This window comes from Fundulus heteroclitus, chromosome 6 (assembly GCF_011125445.2).
Source record: "Fundulus heteroclitus isolate FHET01 chromosome 6, MU-UCD_Fhet_4.1, whole genome shotgun sequence".
In the NCBI taxonomy this organism is placed as follows: Eukaryota; Metazoa; Chordata; class Actinopteri; order Cyprinodontiformes; family Fundulidae; genus Fundulus; species Fundulus heteroclitus.
The window spans coordinates 9,034,740-9,052,404 of record NC_046366.1 but is presented as its reverse complement, the minus strand read 5'-3'; the positions used below and the strand labels follow the sequence as shown (position 1 = coordinate 9,052,404).

The 17,665-nt window shown below is 45.0% G+C and overlaps 1 protein-coding gene across 1 annotated transcript; it reads left to right on the top strand.

The window, feature by feature from the left end:
• The first annotated feature begins 10,265 nt into the window (after positions 1-10,265).
• mcm6 (minichromosome maintenance complex component 6) lies at positions 10,266-16,911 on the top strand. The gene is made up of 18 exons (XM_036137988.1): positions 10,266-10,480; positions 10,590-10,736; positions 10,814-10,924; positions 11,006-11,093; positions 11,245-11,406; positions 11,485-11,650; positions 11,729-11,877; positions 11,961-12,111; positions 12,202-12,343; positions 12,452-12,593; positions 12,667-12,774; positions 13,260-13,415; positions 13,495-13,623; positions 15,354-15,518; positions 15,616-15,745; positions 16,000-16,155; positions 16,238-16,377; positions 16,457-16,911. Exons 1-18 carry the CDS (start codon positions 10,383-10,385, stop codon positions 16,565-16,567), a joined length of 2,451 nt encoding a protein of 816 aa, XP_035993881.1. The 5' UTR covers positions 10,266-10,382; the 3' UTR covers positions 16,568-16,911.
• Positions 16,912-17,665: the final 754 nt, after the last annotated feature.

Here is a 17,665-nt window from a genome sequence, read left to right as displayed (position 1 = left end):
TAAAAACTCTTCTGCAACCTGTTTATTATAAAAAAATTAAATTAAATTAAAAAAACAAAAAAAAGGGGGCGGGGGGGGTCGAGGCCGAGTGGTTAGAACAACACACTTGCACTCAGAGAAGGATGCAAGTACCCGGTTCGATCCCCAGTACCGGCACTCTGGGTCCCTGAGCAAGACCCTTAACCCCCGATTGCTCCCCAGGCGCCACACAGTGGCAGCCCACTGCTCCCCAAGGGTGATGGGTTAAGATGCAGAAGTGAATTTCTCCATTGTGAGATCAATAAAGTTCAATTATTATTATTCAGGTTAAAGATATTTGGCTATGATTATAATTGGTTTTGTTATTCAGAGTTAAACATTAGGCCTCTATAGTGTTAACATTTGAACAAAATACGTTGACATATTTTTCAAAGCATAAAATTAAACAATTGTTAGTATATTTACGACAGAATACAAGATTGTTCTGTTTTTAGAATAAATTCATAATGTTTTGTGTTGGGTGCTCAGGTGCATGTAGTCCACTGTAGTGGACATTTCTGTAACTTCCTGGAAAAATAACGTTTTTGAAAAAAAAAGTTCATGTTTGGGGTTTTTTCAAGCCCTAAGAAGAGTAAAAACACATATAAAAAAATCTTGACTCGGGGATTCATAATGCATCATGCATCAAAGGGCTAGTCTCCAATAAAGCTGTTTGAAAGCTTAGAATCCCTAGTTGCTCTTTGTAAAAACTAAAAACATTTCCTGGGTTTGGACTGGTGAGTCACAGCTGAATGTGAAATTGGATGGAAACTTATCGCAGTGATGATTTTTGATCTTACTGACAGTCAGATCGTATCCCTTTATGGTACTTGGCTAGCACTAAACTGTATGGCATCTGGATTAACTGATGCGGAGCAAAAATGGGGTTGGAAACAGGAAACCATGCCTGAGAGAGGCTTTGTGATAACCAGGTGTGTTTCGATCACACCATGTGAAACTGAAGCTGTGTGTGTGTGTGTGGTTTTTCGGAGGGATGAAGTTGCGATTTGTTTTGATGACATAAAAGAGTTTGCTTCTTCTACGTGAGCGAGGAGAGAAAACCGAGGTCAGAGAGGTCAGTTTTTCCAATAGCCCACTGCGCACACATTGACAGGAGAGCTTCCCACATTCTTACTTCCACTTGGAAGTGACAGAAACAGAAGCTGGAAGTTCCTGTTTCCTGATGGGATGAGGAGGAGGAGGTGATGAAGAGGAGAATTGTGTGAGGGAGGAAAATAAAACAGGCCACGGTGAATGGAGATGCTGGAGAGTAGACGGTGGCAGTGGAGCCGTGAATCGCCGTCTTACAGCCCCGTCTGAAGTGGATCGTGTAGAACATGGTAAACAGACTTACCTGGTGATTGGCTGGCTTGCCGTCCTTCCCAGCCCCCATCCTTCATTGACGCGTTCACATATACATAGGCAAGAGCAAAAACACAAACAATCCCCTTCTATTCATAGTGTATTCAAAACAGGAAAGACTTCCTGCTGCTCATTTTAGGAAAAACAAGCAGTTAAAACAATTAAACGCCTAAGCAGCTCTGCTCTCACCAACACAGTGAGATGCTTTAAAAACACCAATTACTCTGGGAGGTCAAAGGCAGCTTTACAAATAATCAGTGTACTAGTGGAAAGTGGTTAGTTGCAATTAGTTTGATTTTTTTTTGCACTAAATGCTGTGATTCAGCTCACTCCGGACCTTTCAGTCCTCCTCTAATTAAAAGATGTTTAATTCAAAACAGAAGAAGAAAGAAACTACAGCGCCTTGGAAAAGTATTCAACCCTCTTGGCTTTTTACCAATTTTGTTACATTCCAACCTGTAAATTAAGTATTTTCAAATGTTTTATGTGATGGATCTGCACAAAATAGTCTAAGTTAGTAAATAGTCATGAGAGAAAAAAATATGTAAGAGAATAATACAAAACTGTATGTATGTATCCATCCCTTTTGCAATGAAGCCAATAAAAAGTTCTAGTGCAGCGAGTTACCTTCAAAAGTCCCACAGTAAGTAAAATAAAACCCACCTATGTGTAATCTAAGGGTCACATGATCTATCTGTATAAACAGACACTTTCTGAAAGGCCCCAGAGGCTGCAGCGCCACTAAACAGGAGGCATCACACCATGGAGACCAAGGAGCGCTCATAACAAGTCAGGGACAAAGTTGTTGAGGAGTACAAGTCAGGGTGGGCATATAAAAATATCCAACTCAGATGTTTTCCCCAGAGCGCCATCAGATCAATCATCTTCAAATAGAGAGCACATGGTATCACAACAAACCTGCCAAGAGAGGGCCGTCCACCAAAACTCACACACTGGGTACTGAGGCCTTTAATTGGAGAGACAGCACAGAGACTAAAGGTAACCCTGAAGGTGCAGAGCTCCAGAGCAGGGACTGGATGATCTGTTCATGGGACCATAATGAGCTGTACACTATAGAGCTGGGATTTATGGAAGAGGGGGCAGCAAAATTCCACTATTTAGTGTTAAAATAAGAAGACACATTTTGTGTTTTCCAAGAGTCACGTGGGCGACACCCTGAATGTAAGGAGGTAGATGCTCTAGTCAGATGAGACTAAAACTAAACTTTCCCATCACCACAACAATACCATCCCCACAGAGAAACATAGAGGTGGCAGCATCATGCTGTGGGGATAGATTTGAGCAGCAGGGACTGGGAAACTGGTCTGAGTCAAGGGAAAGCTGGACGGTGTGAAATACAGGGATAGTCCTGATCAAAACTTACGTCAGTCTGCCTGTGATTTGAGACTGAGATGAAGGTTCATGTTCCAGCAGGACAATGACCTGAAGCAGACTGCTAAAGCAACACTTGAGAGGCTTAAAGGGAAACATTTAAATGTGTTGGAATGGCCTAGTCAAAGTCCAGACCACAATACAATTGAGAACCTCTGGTTAGGCTTGTAGATCACTGTTCACAAGAGAGAGCCATCCAACATGAAGGAGCTGGAGCTGCTGTGCTGTGAGGAATGGACAAAAATCCCAACAGCAAGACCTGGCGAGCTAAAACAGATTGATCCAAGGCCGCTTCTACAAAATTATGACTTTGGGGGGCGAGACAGTTAGCATCATGCTGAAGTTTTCTACTATTTTGTCGTATTTGTTATTTGCTTTATAATAAAAGAAAAAAATACATCCAGACTGTAGTAGGGTTTTTAGTGTGTTCTGTAAATGGTGCAAACTATCAAACAATCAATTTTAGTTCCAGGTTGAGAGCAAACAAACCATGAAAACGCCAAGGGGGTGAATACTTTTGCAAAGCACTGAACAAAGTTAGAAGAAGTTGAATTACTATTCCGCCAGATTTACTATCAACTATTAGCTCTGGTCACCCAAGCATCTGGAAAGTGTTCCCCTAATTATTGTTCACATGAAACTCCATAAAGAAAAAGTAGGATTCCTTTGCTGATTTATAAAGCATTATTACAAAAGAAGAATAACATGTAAAGGACCTCTGGCAGTCCGAATTATTCATGGGTTTTTTTCTACAAACTTTGCACACCATTTTTAGGGTATTTTCTACTGTTCCTCTCTGCAGATCATCTCAGGTTCATTCAGGTTGACAGCATTAGTATGCAGCTTTATTTAGGCTTTCCACAGAAGTACAACTGGGCCATGCTCCTGAAGCCAGCTCTGCGGCTGTGCGCTTTGAGTCATATTCTTGTTGCAAGATGAATCATCACTTTAGCGGAAGGCCAGAGCACTCTGGGGCAGGTGTTTTTTTTTTATTATTGTTATCATTATTGTTACTCTTATTTATTTGGCTGTTGTCATTTTATCCCTTTTGTGCTGTAGTCACCCAGGAGCATCCCTGCAGCATGCTGCTGCCACCGCCATGCTTCACAGTAGAGACTGTGTTATTCAGGTGATGGACTGTGTCTGTTTTCCTCCAGACATAGCATCTGAGGAGAAGGCCATTAAGACAAGTACATTTAATTTCTTTTGATCTGTTCCTGTAAAATTCAGGCTGTCATGTCCTTCTGGTCACTCCAGGAGTGGATTAGCAATAGATGGCCATCTGGGCGGTTCTCCAATCCCCACGTGGGAGCACTAGAACTCTACTGGGTTCTTGGTTCTTGGTCAACCTTTCCGGCTAAAGCCATTCTTCCCTAATTATCTTTAGTCATGCAGTGAGATCTGAGGAGGGTCCCGGTGGTTGTAAACTGCATACATTTCCAATAAAGAGGGCAAAGTGCTTTTCAGGGCATTTGGTGATGCCAATTTCTTTATTTTTTTAATCCTTCCCTTGTTTTGTGCTTTGATGCAAAGGCAGCAAGGTACTTATTGTATGCAAAGGGATTTTAGCTGTTTTATTGTTAGTTTATATAAATACACAAAAGAATACAAACAAACTCTTCTGACTTTATCATTATAGCTATAGTTCTGAGGGAAAATATATTACAGAATAAGGCTGTAACATAAAAAAGACAAATGTGGAGTACTTTGAATTATTTCTGGAGTGCCTGTAGACACTGTGATCTATTCACCAGTACAACCCATGCTGCCATTACTAAACAAATGACAGACATGATTAGAGAAAAATGAGTCATTTGATGTTCCCCTAAAATTTAAGCTGCACCTAAATCCACCCGTCTGAGAGTAAAGAATATAAACTTGATGCTAACCTGGTGTTAGACATGTGTGATTGTGATTATACGCATTATGATTAAATTTTAGAATTTTTTTTTTTGCTATTTTATATTCTCTACATGAGCAAGACTGCTGTACCTAAATAAACAGTTTTTAATGAGTTCCATAAAAAGAGCATATGTTAGTATATTGGATTATTTAATTAACTGCACAGTATTCCATGAAATATCCATATTGCTTTGCTTGTGTTACTTGGAAGTTGAAGTTGTTTTCTTTAATTAGCGGGTCAAAAGGTGGTCAAATGGTACGACCCTGAAAGATTTCCCATTCATCTCCCTTCCTGTCTCTACCGTCCTGCACCAGATTTGACCAACTTTTAGCTACATAGAAATTAAACTAAATTAAAGAAACTAAAGCTAACAGGTGCAGAGGATTTGAGAACAGTCCTCACAGCTGGCCTTTTGAAGGAAAGTATATTCTCATCATGCTAATATGCTATTTTATTCACGGGCTAAATTAGAAAAAAGGCACAGAAAAGTCAACAACACACAGCGAGGAATTTTATATACTGTTTCAAATTCACAGTGAGACATGAAATGAATGTAAGGAAGCTATTAACATTGTGTTAGCATCCTGCTCTTTCATCTTATTCTGCAAAATCAGACCTGCCGACATGTTAAGCTTACATAATAAACATTTCAAACATTATGTAGGACTGATGAGTTGCATAAATCTATTTACAGGTATTACAAATCTGACAAAGTTCTCATTGAAGTAGAGATTATTTCCTAGCCAGGGAGCAGTCTTTTCACATATTTGAAGGAGGATTGAGAAGGTTTTGTATTACGTAATACAGGAAGGAAATATAAAAATATATAGAATTTAAGAAAAAAACTAATACAGGAGTGAGGGAGGTTGTTTTAGAAAGCTAACAAAACTGCTGAGCGGCACTTGAATTTCAAAATGTAAAGTCTTGATAAAAATAACAACAATTTAAAATGACAATATCAATTACACTGCTTGGCAGAAAATGCGGGTTCTTTTGTTTTCACCCACATCAACAGAACTTGATTGCAAATCATTTCCTGATTAATTATCAGGTCGGGACTCTTTAAAAAATAAAAACTAAGGAGAAGATCGGCTGTATAGCCTGTTGTCTGCCATCGACGTTAAAACCTTTGACTTGACTCAGATTGGGTTCAAATTTATTGCAAAGAAGCACGTCACCAAAGCAGAGACAATGTGTCAGCCTGAACACAAAACAGACCAGGAAACAGTCCCCTTCAAACATTTTCCCCCCTCTTCGTGTTCATATCCTGCCTGTGGTGCAACAGTTTCTTCTCATTGTGTTGCTTTTCACCTGCAAGCTCTGACCCGATGGCATCAAAAGTTCCAAGTTCACAAAGAAGATTAGTAATAAATGCATTTTTTAAATCTGCTTAACACTGCTTAAATATTTTAAGAAGAATCATGGCAGTGCTGGTGTGTGTGTGTGTTGGTGGGTTTTTCTCTTTCTGCCATACAGATGTTCCCTCATATTCATACGAGCTGAGCTTCCTGCCGCCGAACAATTGTGGGAACGCCAGAGGTCAAGACAAAAGAAGAAGCCGAAAAGGGGAGAGAGACTGGGCTGCATCCAAAAGGTCCACAATAACTTCCTGCCTTGTTGCTGGCAGGTCCATACAATGTGACAGGTGAAACCAATAGCCTGCCAGCGGTGTTTGTGTTGACCTCAGCAGGTGTAGGCGTGAGAATCGTGTGAGCTCTGAAATAGAGATCAATGGGTTTCAGGGAAAATCTCCAATGGTGCCGGGGTAGGAGGCCGCAGAGGGTGACTACAGGAGTTTTATTAAGCTAAATGGATCTTTTCTGGTACCTTTGAATGATTCTGTCTCCTTTTGAACTGAAATCCCCACAAAGATTCAGCAAGACGCTGGTAACTGCAACATTGAGGTCTTTGGTGGTTTTTACATCCATCCATCATTTAAATCAACTTGCTCTTGCATAGGGGGCTGTTGCCCGTCTCCAGCTTTCATCCAGGCCAGATTCACCAGCACCTCCAGGACAGACAAGCATGCATGCTACAAACTCACTCCTAGGGACAATTCATAGAGACCAAATACCCTAACATGGATATTTCAGTGGGAGAAGCCAGAGTACCCAGAGATAACCCAGGTGTGCACAAGAAGAAGCAAACTGCATGCAGAAAGGCTCTAGCAGAGGTTCAAATCCACAATCTTCTTGCTGCAAGGCAACCGTGTAAATAACTACACAACTAAGCAACCCCTTTCTTTTTTAATTTCTCTCAATATTTACTTAGTTCACCAATAGAGATAGAATATTTTTTTTAAATATTTTATTGATTGATCAAGAGTGCTGTATGTACTATTAGAACTCAGGATTTCAGAATGCTACTCATGGCTCTGCTCCTTTGCCTTGGTAAACAAACTCACTGGACTTTTGTGAATGAATCCTTTAGTTGTTTAGGTTGCAAATTAAAAGCTTCAGGTTCCACCACAGACTTTGTCTTGTGCGACTGAGGTCTGGCTACTGGCTCCTGGACCTTAATGTGATTCTTGTTTAGCCATCGCTTCGGTGTCTTGGTCATATATCGTGGGCAATTTTCATGCTCAAAGACCATATCAGCAATCCATCTTTGGTGTTTTGGCTATGGCAGAAGATTAATGAACCAGATATTGCTGTGCATGTCCCTCCTGTTGGCCTGTCGATGTATCCCAAAGCCTAGCATGTCCACCTCCATGCTCGACCACGAGGATGAATTTAACCTTGTCAGACCATTTTCCCTGCATGTGAGGCTCTCAATATTATCTTTTACTACCAGAAATTATACTTCACATTTCTATTAAAGGTAAATGCAGACAGTAAATATGTGTAAAATGTGTACATTTTCCCACAATTGTGAAGGAGCTGCTGTGATTGTCAAGCACCTTCCGCTGACTTTGCATCCTTACTCAGGTGGGGTTGATCGCTCCAAAGATACTGAAGGAAAGTTCCTGACACTTCAGTTTGTTTTAACCATTTTGTTCAGTCCAGTCAATATGTCCTCGGAGTGATCAATGTGAATTCATTTTGCAGAAATATTTAGTAAGTCCTAAATGGTGTGCCTTGAAATTGAAATTGACTTCAGTTGTTGTACGCATTTTATTCAAGGTTAATCTGCTCAGTTATGTTTCAGTTTTAACTTTTTTTTATGATTTGTGTCCGTATATCTGTCTGTCTGTATGCATGTATATATAGTAGAGTGCAGTACGTATAAAATGCATAAAGTACATTGGCTTTACTCTTTACTACTTTATTTTACTTTACTGCTCAAATTTTCAAGCAATACAACACATCAAAATAAAAATGACAAGTAAATTAATACGTAAGTCAGGAATAACTTCACCCAGCTTGTATATTGAGTGATCGTCGCCACCCAGCGGCCGCTAGTGAGAACTGCAACAACACAATTATTTATAGCCATGCTCACAAATTGTCCCAAGTAGCAATGTTTAACTAAGTCATATTGGTGTAAATCCTTGGCTTTTGAGTTTACACAGCTCGAATATCCCCACAGTCTTTAGACATTCATAAGGTTCTTACATCTTACATTCGTTTATAAACAAAATCATCCGTTTATATTAAAGGGCCAGAGAGCCGGCACATTGCAAAAGAGAATAGTAAACATTCAGGGGGCTATGCATATGCATATATATATATATATATATATATATATATATATATATATATATATATATATATATATATATATATATATATATATATATGCATATATATATATATATATATATATATATATATATATATATATATATATATATATATATATATATATATATATATATAAGTGACTATAAACACATTTGTAAATTATATTGTGTTGCTGCATTCCCCACTAGCAGCTGCTTGGTTTATAAATGCAATGTACAGTACAGTTTGAGCCTCTATCCAAAAATCATCAGATCTAGAAGGATCCCAAGTTAAGTTGGGGCTTGTCTTCCCAGTTGAATGGAAAGAAAACAAACAGTCTTACAGAAATAATAATGTATTTTTGGTCTAATGTCATGAGTTGAATCTTTTCTTGGTGTTTGAGCTCAATTTGTTCGCAAAGAAATCTGAGCAAATAAAAAACAATTATTTGTATTTGCTTCTAAGCTCAGCCAATCAAACCTAACCCACTTTCCCAGATTCCACTGAATCTGTATCGGTGGTGATGTTCTGAACAGAAAGTAAGGCCCCAAAGCAAAAATATCTGCCCAACATCCCATACAACCTTGGGTCAGCCCTGCTAGGGCCCTCTCACTAAGGCGACTTTAAATTTCAGACCAATCACACACTAGTTGGCACCCGTGGCTTTTACAGCCAGGGTCTTGAGGACAGTTTTGTTGTTCCATCAGTTCTGGAAAAGCATTTTCCAGAACTGATGCGGCGTCGCTCTCACCCAAAGCATTTATGTAATGTTCGTTCTATATTTACACGAACAGCCAGTGACTGTCGTTATTACAGGCATTCACCGAGGAGCACTGATTGCTGGAATATTAATCAAAAGGTAGTTTAACAAAGTGGTTGTGGAGTCAAATCTTAACCGTTTTGTATAGCAATACCTTCATGACTAAGGCCAGCTGCATCTCCCACATGAAACAGGTATGTAGAAACTGTACAGTACACAATGTGTGTGGGTTACTAAACTTTGCTTTTAGAAGAGGTTTCCAATTCCTTTCCTGGCTGGGATGGAGAAATGTGCTGTTCTATTTTTTTCCAAAATCCCATGTGACCCTTTCATCTGATGGGTGTAATGGTTACTTCTCAAGGTGGATCAGTGGCTTAAAAAAAGAAGATGGATCAGAAATTTACAAGAAGCAGGTCACGTTCCACGCCTTACTCTGTGTTGCCACCTTACAGAGAGATCAGCTGTAAGGAAAACAAGCAGATGATGGGTTCTTTTGAGTATGAGCTGAAAGGGGCTTGTGGCCTCCTGCAGATGCAGGAACTGTCATTTTTTTTGTCATTTTATTTGCATTTGTGAAATGTTATTTAGCTTATTTATTCCAGGTTTGCCTTCAAAATTGTTTAAGATTGTTTCATGTAAGGAAACAATTGTTATAGTTTCAGCAAATAATCATCTCTTAATAAATATATTAGAAATCAACTGTGTAGGGATATTCTTTTCTCTCATTACGAATCAAAAAAACATTGTATAGCTTTATTTTCACCTTCTGGGTCAGCAAAGTCCACTTTAAGCACATCTAAACTGTGAGATACAGTAGAACGTAGATGGGATTAGTTAAACTTAGTGCTGACATCTACTTTTTAATGCAACACTGCACTTAAATAAATCGGGGAATTTCCTTTATTGTTTTTAAAATAATGTACAGCAAATCCGCTGGAAGCTAATTTAAATATGTCTGATAAATATATTCGTAACAACTTTACAGTCAGTGAAGTTAAACCACGAGCTTCTTCTCCCCCCAGCCATCACCAACACGGCGCGGTAAAACAAAGCAGAGGAGGAAGCTTCCGTCGTTTGACGTTCTCTCCTCTGATTGGTTACAAACCAGGAAACGTCTGCGCGGTGGCCCCGATTGGCCGAGAGCGGCGCGCCAAACGTCACGTGGTGTGGCTTTTCGCGCGAAACCGTCGTCTGTTGTCCGGAGGGGAGCGTGCAGCGAGAACCGGGGGAAGTTTTAGACGTGTGCAGCTGGTGTGTTTGAGCTCTTCTTTGACGGTGAAGCATCATGGACGTGGCCACAGCGACCGCGGAGAATGCCGGGACGACGGTGAAGGACGAGCTGGCGGAGAAATGCCAGAAGTTATTCCAGGCTTTCCTGGAGGAGTAAGTGAGGCGGTGCTGCACGCTGTGGCCCGGCTCAGCAACGCTCGGTTCTAGCGTTTTCTAGCCGGACCGGGTTTGAGGATCTGATCAGAGTTTGTCTCCTGAGCAGGTTTCATGCCGAGGACGGGGAGGTGAAGTACGTCCGAGAGGCCGAGGAGCTGATCAGGCCCGAGAGAAACACCCTGCTGGTGAGCTTCATAGACCTGGAGGGCTTCAACCAGGAGCTGGCCACCACCATCCAGGAGGAGTACTACAGGTGAGCCAGTCGCGCCGCGCGTCCTCAGCCTGATCCTCAGAGAAAGGGGTTGAGGTAAAGGGGTCCTTTGTTTCCAGGGTGTACCCCTACCTCTGCCGGGCTGTGCGCAACTTCGCCAGGGATCATGGGAACGTCCCCCTCAACAAGGAGTTCTACGTTGCCATCGAAGATCTGCCCACCAGACACAAGTGAGACTCCGTCCAGCCTTAAGTCCGGCAGCTTCCACCTGACGCGCATGCGCGGAGATGAACGTGTTGTCTGTCCTGCAGGATCCGGGAGCTGTCCTCCATGCGAATTGGCACCCTGGTGAAGATCAGCGGCCAGGTGGTGAGGACGCACCCGGTCCACCCGGAGCTGGTAGGTCCACTGGACTCACCCCCAGATCACGGCACTCCACTATTCAGCGGATCGTCTGACATTATGCCGCCTGTGGTGTGATCCACCGACACAAAGTAGTGCAGAATGGCCGGGCGGCGGAATGTGAACCGGTGTGTGTGTGTGTTTGCAGGTGAGCGGTACCTTCCTGTGCATGGACTGCCAGGCGCTCATCAGAGACGTCCCCCAGCAGTTCAAGTACTCGCCGCCGACCATCTGCAGGAACCCCGTCTGCAACAACCGCTCCCGCTTCCACCTCGACACGCACAAGTCCAAGTTCATCGACTTCCAGAAGGTAACGTGGGGGGGGGAGGTGGGGGAGGAGGCGAGCGTGTCCGGCGTCTGTCTGACGCGCTGCGGTCCGTGCGTACAGGTACGGATCCAGGAGACTCAGGCGGAGCTGCCTCGGGGGTCCATCCCGCGCTCTCTGGACATCATCCTGCGGGCGGAGGCCGTGGAGACGGCTCAGGCCGGAGACCGCTGCGACTTCACGGGGACCCTCATCGTGGTGCCGGACGTCTCCCAGCTCAGCACTCCTGGTATGGGTTCATGTCTGGGCAGCGGGGCGCTCTGATCTCATTTCATCTGCGTGAATGACTTTGTGTTTATCTCCCAAGGCTTGCGAGCGGAGACCAGCACCCGTGTCCCCGGGGGTCCTCAGGGCTCCGAGTCGGAGGGCCTCAGGGGGCTGAAGGCTCTGGGAGTGAGGGAGCTGTCCTACAGGCTGGCCTTCCTGGCGTGCAACGTGGCGCCGACCAACCCGCGAGTGAGAACCCGACGCAGCGCCTTAAAACGGCCAGCCGCCTCGGTCTGTGGCGTGAAGGAGTAACGCGTCTCCTCCTGTTGCAGTTCGGAGGGAAGGAGCTGCGAGACGAGGAGCAAACGGCCGAGAGCATCAAGAGCCAGATGACGGAGAAGGAGTGGGAGAAGGTGTTCGAGATGAGCCAGGACAAGAACCTGTACCACAACCTGTGCACCAGCCTCTTCCCCACCATCCACGGTACACCCCCCCCCCCCCCCCCACCCCCCCCCCCTCGTAACAAGCTAGGACTCATCAGTCGAGCCTTCATGATGACGATTGTTCTTCTAGGCAACGACGAGGTGAAGCGCGGCATCCTGCTCATGCTCTTCGGAGGCGTTCCCAAGACGACCATGGAGGGAACCTCGCTGAGGGGAGACGTCAACGTCTGCATCGTGGGAGACCCCAGCACCGCCAAGAGCCAGTTCCTCAAGTACGGGACGCGCCCGCTGCTGGATAGAGACCAAGCCTGTCCTCCAGGCCCGGTGACCCTTCTGACCTCCCTGTGTGTGTGTGTGTGTGTGTCTGTGTGTGTCTTCAGGCACGTGGAGGAGTTCAGTCCCAGAGCGGTGTACACCAGCGGCAAGGCCAGCACCGCCGCAGGTCTGACGGCGGCCGTGGTCCGCGACGAGGAGTCCCACGAGTTCGTGATCGAGGCGGGAGCCCTGATGCTGGCTGACAACGTGAGGGTTTGAATCCCGGTAATCCCGATCGTCCCGCGGCGTTGGTGCTGAAACGGCTCGTCTTTGCTTCCAGGGCGTCTGCTGCATCGACGAGTTTGACAAGATGGACATCAAGGACCAGGTGGCCATCCACGAGGCCATGGAGCAGCAGACCATCAGCATCACCAAGGCCGGGGTCAAGGTAACGCTCAGGGTCCTAGTAGTAGTAGTAGTAGTAGTAACTTTATTTGTCCCAATATGGGCAATTTTTGTGCAGTAGTAATAAACATTCACACTTCACACATAAAAATCCTAGCTCCATCATTTACGGGAAGGTGGGCGGAGCTAAACGCCGGCCGATAAGCCAAGGAAACCCATCAGAGACTGAGGTGGAGGGTCGTCTTTTGTTAGAATGGCCTAGTCAAAGTCCAAACCTGACTTCATCTGTGAATCTGTGGGGGAAAACAGCGGTCCTCCAACCAGACTTGAACTGGAGATGAGAAGTACCCCCAAAATGTCTCGACAGGATAAAAAAACGATCTATTTCTGCCTCCATTTCAGTCTTTGCTGTTATGTGTCGTTTCACCACATGAAACCCGATGAGATTTGTGATTAAGTGTGTGAATGCATTCAGACAGCTCTGTACTGTCCACACATCGGGGTTGACTCCTCCCCCTCCTGCCGCAGGCCACCCTGAACGCGCGCACCTCCATCCTGGCGGCGGCCAACCCCGTGAGCGGGCGCTACGACCGCAGCAAGAGCCTGAAGCAGAACGTCAACCTGACCGCGCCCATCATGAGCCGCTTCGACCTCTTCTTCATCCTGGTGGACGAGTGCAACGAGGTGCGTACCCTAGACCCGCCGGGCTCCTGCCGCCTCGTCCCGGTGTGGCTGTGCTCTGATGGGCGTTTGTGCGTCCCAGGTGACGGACTACGCCATCGCCAGGCGCATCGTGGACCTGCACTCCCGCGTGGAGGAGTCCGTGGACAGGCTGTACTCTCTGGACGAGATCCGCAGATACCTGCTCTTCGCCCGGCAGTTCAAACCCAAGGTGGGTGGAGGCTGGCCGGCTCCTCGCTTTCTTTCATTATGAACTTTATTCATTCACTTGTTGGCCATGAAGATCAAATATTTTTAACAGCAATATTTCTCTCCACATATTATAGCGTTTGCATGGAGTCTCAGTCTCTGGTAGAACTCGGCAAAAGCTCAGAAGACACAAGCGTCATCGTATTTAACCGGGGTGCTGTCTGAGAGCTCAGCTCAATGTAGTGCATACCTGAAAAATTAAGACAATAACTCACAAAATGCATAGAAAGATTGAAATAATCTGAAAAGTGTGGCATGTTCGTATTCAGCCTCTTTTATTCTGATGCCTCTAGAGGAGCACGGCTGCTTTCGCCACAGTGCTCCGCTCCATACGTGTGCAAAAATGTTATTGGACATGGATTTGGGATTATTTCAAAGTCAGCGGACACAGAAACAGAAAGGTAAAAGAAATTAAGAGGAAAAAGATGAGGCGAAACATTAAAAGGGAATAAATATTATAATGATCCTTTTAAATAGAATAAAGTCGACTCTCATTAATACTTAGCTGTCCCGTGGATCCAACACAGCCGCCGGAATCAGCTAAATGCCAAAACACTTATTTTTTTAAATGAAAATTCTTTTAATAAAATCTCTTTACCTCATTAACAAGTCAATAAGTGACATCACATCACTTTAATTTTCACATTAACAGATAATCTCGGTGTGTCAGCTCCATGTACCCTGCAATGGTGTTTAAGATCCAGCAGGTGTCAGTATAGAGCAAAACGGTGACAGAACCAACTCTGTATCCAAACATTTTGGGAAATGTGTCTCAACGCTCTGACGGCCTCATCTACCCATCACCGGCGTTTGAGACAAGTGCAAAGCCACCAAGACGCCTAAAGGAGCCAGGAAAGGAGAGAACCAATCTGAGAAGCAGCCAGTAGGCATTTAACTACATGTTCGGTCTATAAGGAACTACTTTCAGGTTAAACTGGGCCTAAAAAGCCAAACAAAGCTTTAGAGCAGCTATTTTATATGAACCGGTTATAATGAACCTGCTTTTGGCCTTATTTGACGACTTCAAGAGTTGCTGACGTTGTAATGGAGCTAATCCAAGTCAGTCCGGAGGCCACAAAGGTGGTCCTCCTCCAAAACGTCGAGCAAAATGTAGGAATGTAGGTCTGGGGAAGTGGGGAGTTTTGTACGGCCAGACGCGTTTTCAAGAACATTGTAGTTGAAGGACAGTGATGGTGGCTTTCCTTGAGCCGTGAAAAAGCGAACATGTAGAAGACGAGCCGATCAGACTTGACCAAAATGTAGCGTCTTTGTCTGCGTGCAAACCCTCAACCCATCCATCTCTACCGTGAGACGTAGTAGTGGCAGCATCATGCTGCGGGGGGGGGGGGGGGGGGGGGGGGGGCTTTTTTTTTAGCAGGGACAGGGAGCTGTGCACAGGACAAACCCGGGGGAGGACCTGCTAGACTAGAGGCTGCAGTCAACCCGAGGCTTGCTCAGCTGGACATGCAACCAGAGCTACAGCAGGGTGGTTTAGATCAGGGGTCTAGTCAAAGTCTAGGCATAGAGCAGTTGAGGTCATGCAAACGAGTTGATCATAGAATCTCAATAAAATTCGCTAAAGAAGACGATAAAGCTCCATGGCTGTGATTGGCTCTGCAGGGGACAGGATGGGGGCGGGGTCCAGACGTCTCCTGTCTCACTCATGCTCTGTGTCTTTGTGCACCGCCGCAGATCTCCAGCGAGTCGGAGGAGTTCATCGTGGAGCAGTACAAGCGCCTCCGGCAGCGCGACGCCTCGGGGGGCGTGTCCAAGTCCGCCTGGAGGATAACGGTGCGGCAGCTGGAGAGCATGATCCGCCTTTCAGAGGCCATGGCCCGCATGCACTGCTGCGACGAGGTAACCAGAGGACGCCGTGCAGTGGTGACCGCCGTCGCTCTCACCGCTTAGCTTCCTGCTCCGAAGTTTCAACCTTTCTGTGGATTTTGTGCACCAGGTGCAGCCTAAGCACGTGAAGGAGGCTTTCCGTCTCCTGAACAAGTCCATCATCAGGGTGGAGACCCCCGACGTCAACCTGGAGCAGGAGGAAGAACTGGAGGAGGAGGAGGAGCAGCAGCAGGACGATGGTATGGCCGGACAATAAATGCACGTCGCTCTAAACCCAAACTACCAGCAGGTTAAACAAACAGATTTAGCGTGGAGTAAAATCAAATGTAATTTTTTTTTTTTGCTTGATTTTTATCAAAGCTTGACTTTTTAATGCAAACCATTAAGAAGGCATTGCGAAATAAGCCAGCCGTTCAGAAGGCTGAATTTCTGCACATTGGTGGAAAGTTTAGTGGAAGGAAAAACTGTGACGGCAACAGATTTTGCTCTGCAGGCAACAACGTCCCGAACGGCGTTAACGGCCACGCCGACGGCATCAACGGCCACGCGGACCACGGCGCCCAGGCCAAGCCGTCTCTCCGTCTGTCTTTCGCCGAGTACAAGCGCATCTCCAACCTGCTGGTCCTGCATCTGCGCAGAGCAGAGGAGGGTGAGGAATGCTCTTTCCCGCCACGGCAGCACTCGGCGCGTGCGGTGGCTCATCCGTGTCCTCTTCTCGTTTGGCGCTCTAGCTGAGGAAGAGGAGGAGCTGACGAAGACGGCAGTGGTCAACTGGTACCTGAAGGAGATCGAGGCAGAGATCGACTCCGAGGAGGAGCTGATCAACAGGAAGGGGCTGATAGAGAAGGTCATCCACAGGCTGGTCCACTATGTGAGTTGGCTTTCTGCCACAGTCTTTGCTTGTTTAAGAAGTTGACGTTTGAAGGCTGAATTCTGGACCGTCTCCTCAGGACCACATCCTGATCGAGCTGTCCCGGGCGGGGCTGAAGGGCTCAGAGTCGCAGAGCTCCGAGGAAGACGCCGTCCTGGTCGTCAACCCCAACTACAACCTGGAGGACTGAGCCATCTGTCGGCGCACCCCCCACCGGCGTGTTTGGCTGATGCTGGCCTGTGGATGGCGTGTTGGAAGGGTTCCAGATGTTCCACTGTTTGGGATGATCTGTGCTGTACAAAGACCAAGTTGTGACTCGTGACAAAATAAGATGTTGTAAATATGCCGATGCTGTTTTTTTTTTGTTTTTGGTCAGTCAACCTTTCCTGAACTGCTGACTGTGTTGCAGAACTGTATGATAGACAGACGCCAATGCTTAAAGCTGTTTTTTGAGCTGTGCTATTTGTAATATTATGACATGAAGAGAATGGGGGGGGAGTGTTGGTTCAAGTAATAAAACATTTTCTTAAAGCAGCTCTGCATCCCAATTATCACTGCAAGTTACCTGAGGTTCAGCTCACAAAGGCTAAGTCATCATTTTAAGTCTGCACTGGGATTTATTTCTAAATCTTCATTTAGTTCAACTCCATCATTCTTTGTATTGGTGCTTCTGGCAGTGTTGGTAGGTGTTCACACCCTCTGGAACATAAAATTAACATTCATAAATTAACATGCATAAAGCTTGTCAGCCAAGGGAAGCAGGCAATGCTCTACAATTAACCAGACTTTGATTTCCAAATGAATGGAAAATTAGACCTGAGCAGCAACCCGTCCCTTTTCCTGCTGAGCACAGGTAAGATGCCACTTGCTTTGGTTCAGGAGTGGCCTAATGCAAGGAATGCAATAGTTAGCAACAATGTACCAGATACATCCAAGTCTGGGGGTTCTTAAAGAAAATCCACATCTTGTAAAACTCTGAGAAAAAAAAAAATAGTTTTTTTATTCACAATCCTCCCACTTCTAACTCTACCCCATTTTTTTTTTTACTCCAGCCAACCTTTTTTCCTTACATCTGCAAAATGCCAGCTCTGTAGCAATCACGTTCCGTATCTCGCCCTCCACTCATTTATATGAAAAAAATCTTATTTTTGTGCCGTTTGCACAATTATCGAAATTACCGGAAATAATTTAAAATTGGTCACACTTTGTGTAATGGATCGAAATAAAAGGACTTAATAGAATGTTTGACGTCTATAATAGACGCAGAAGTGGCCGCTATGTCAAAGCT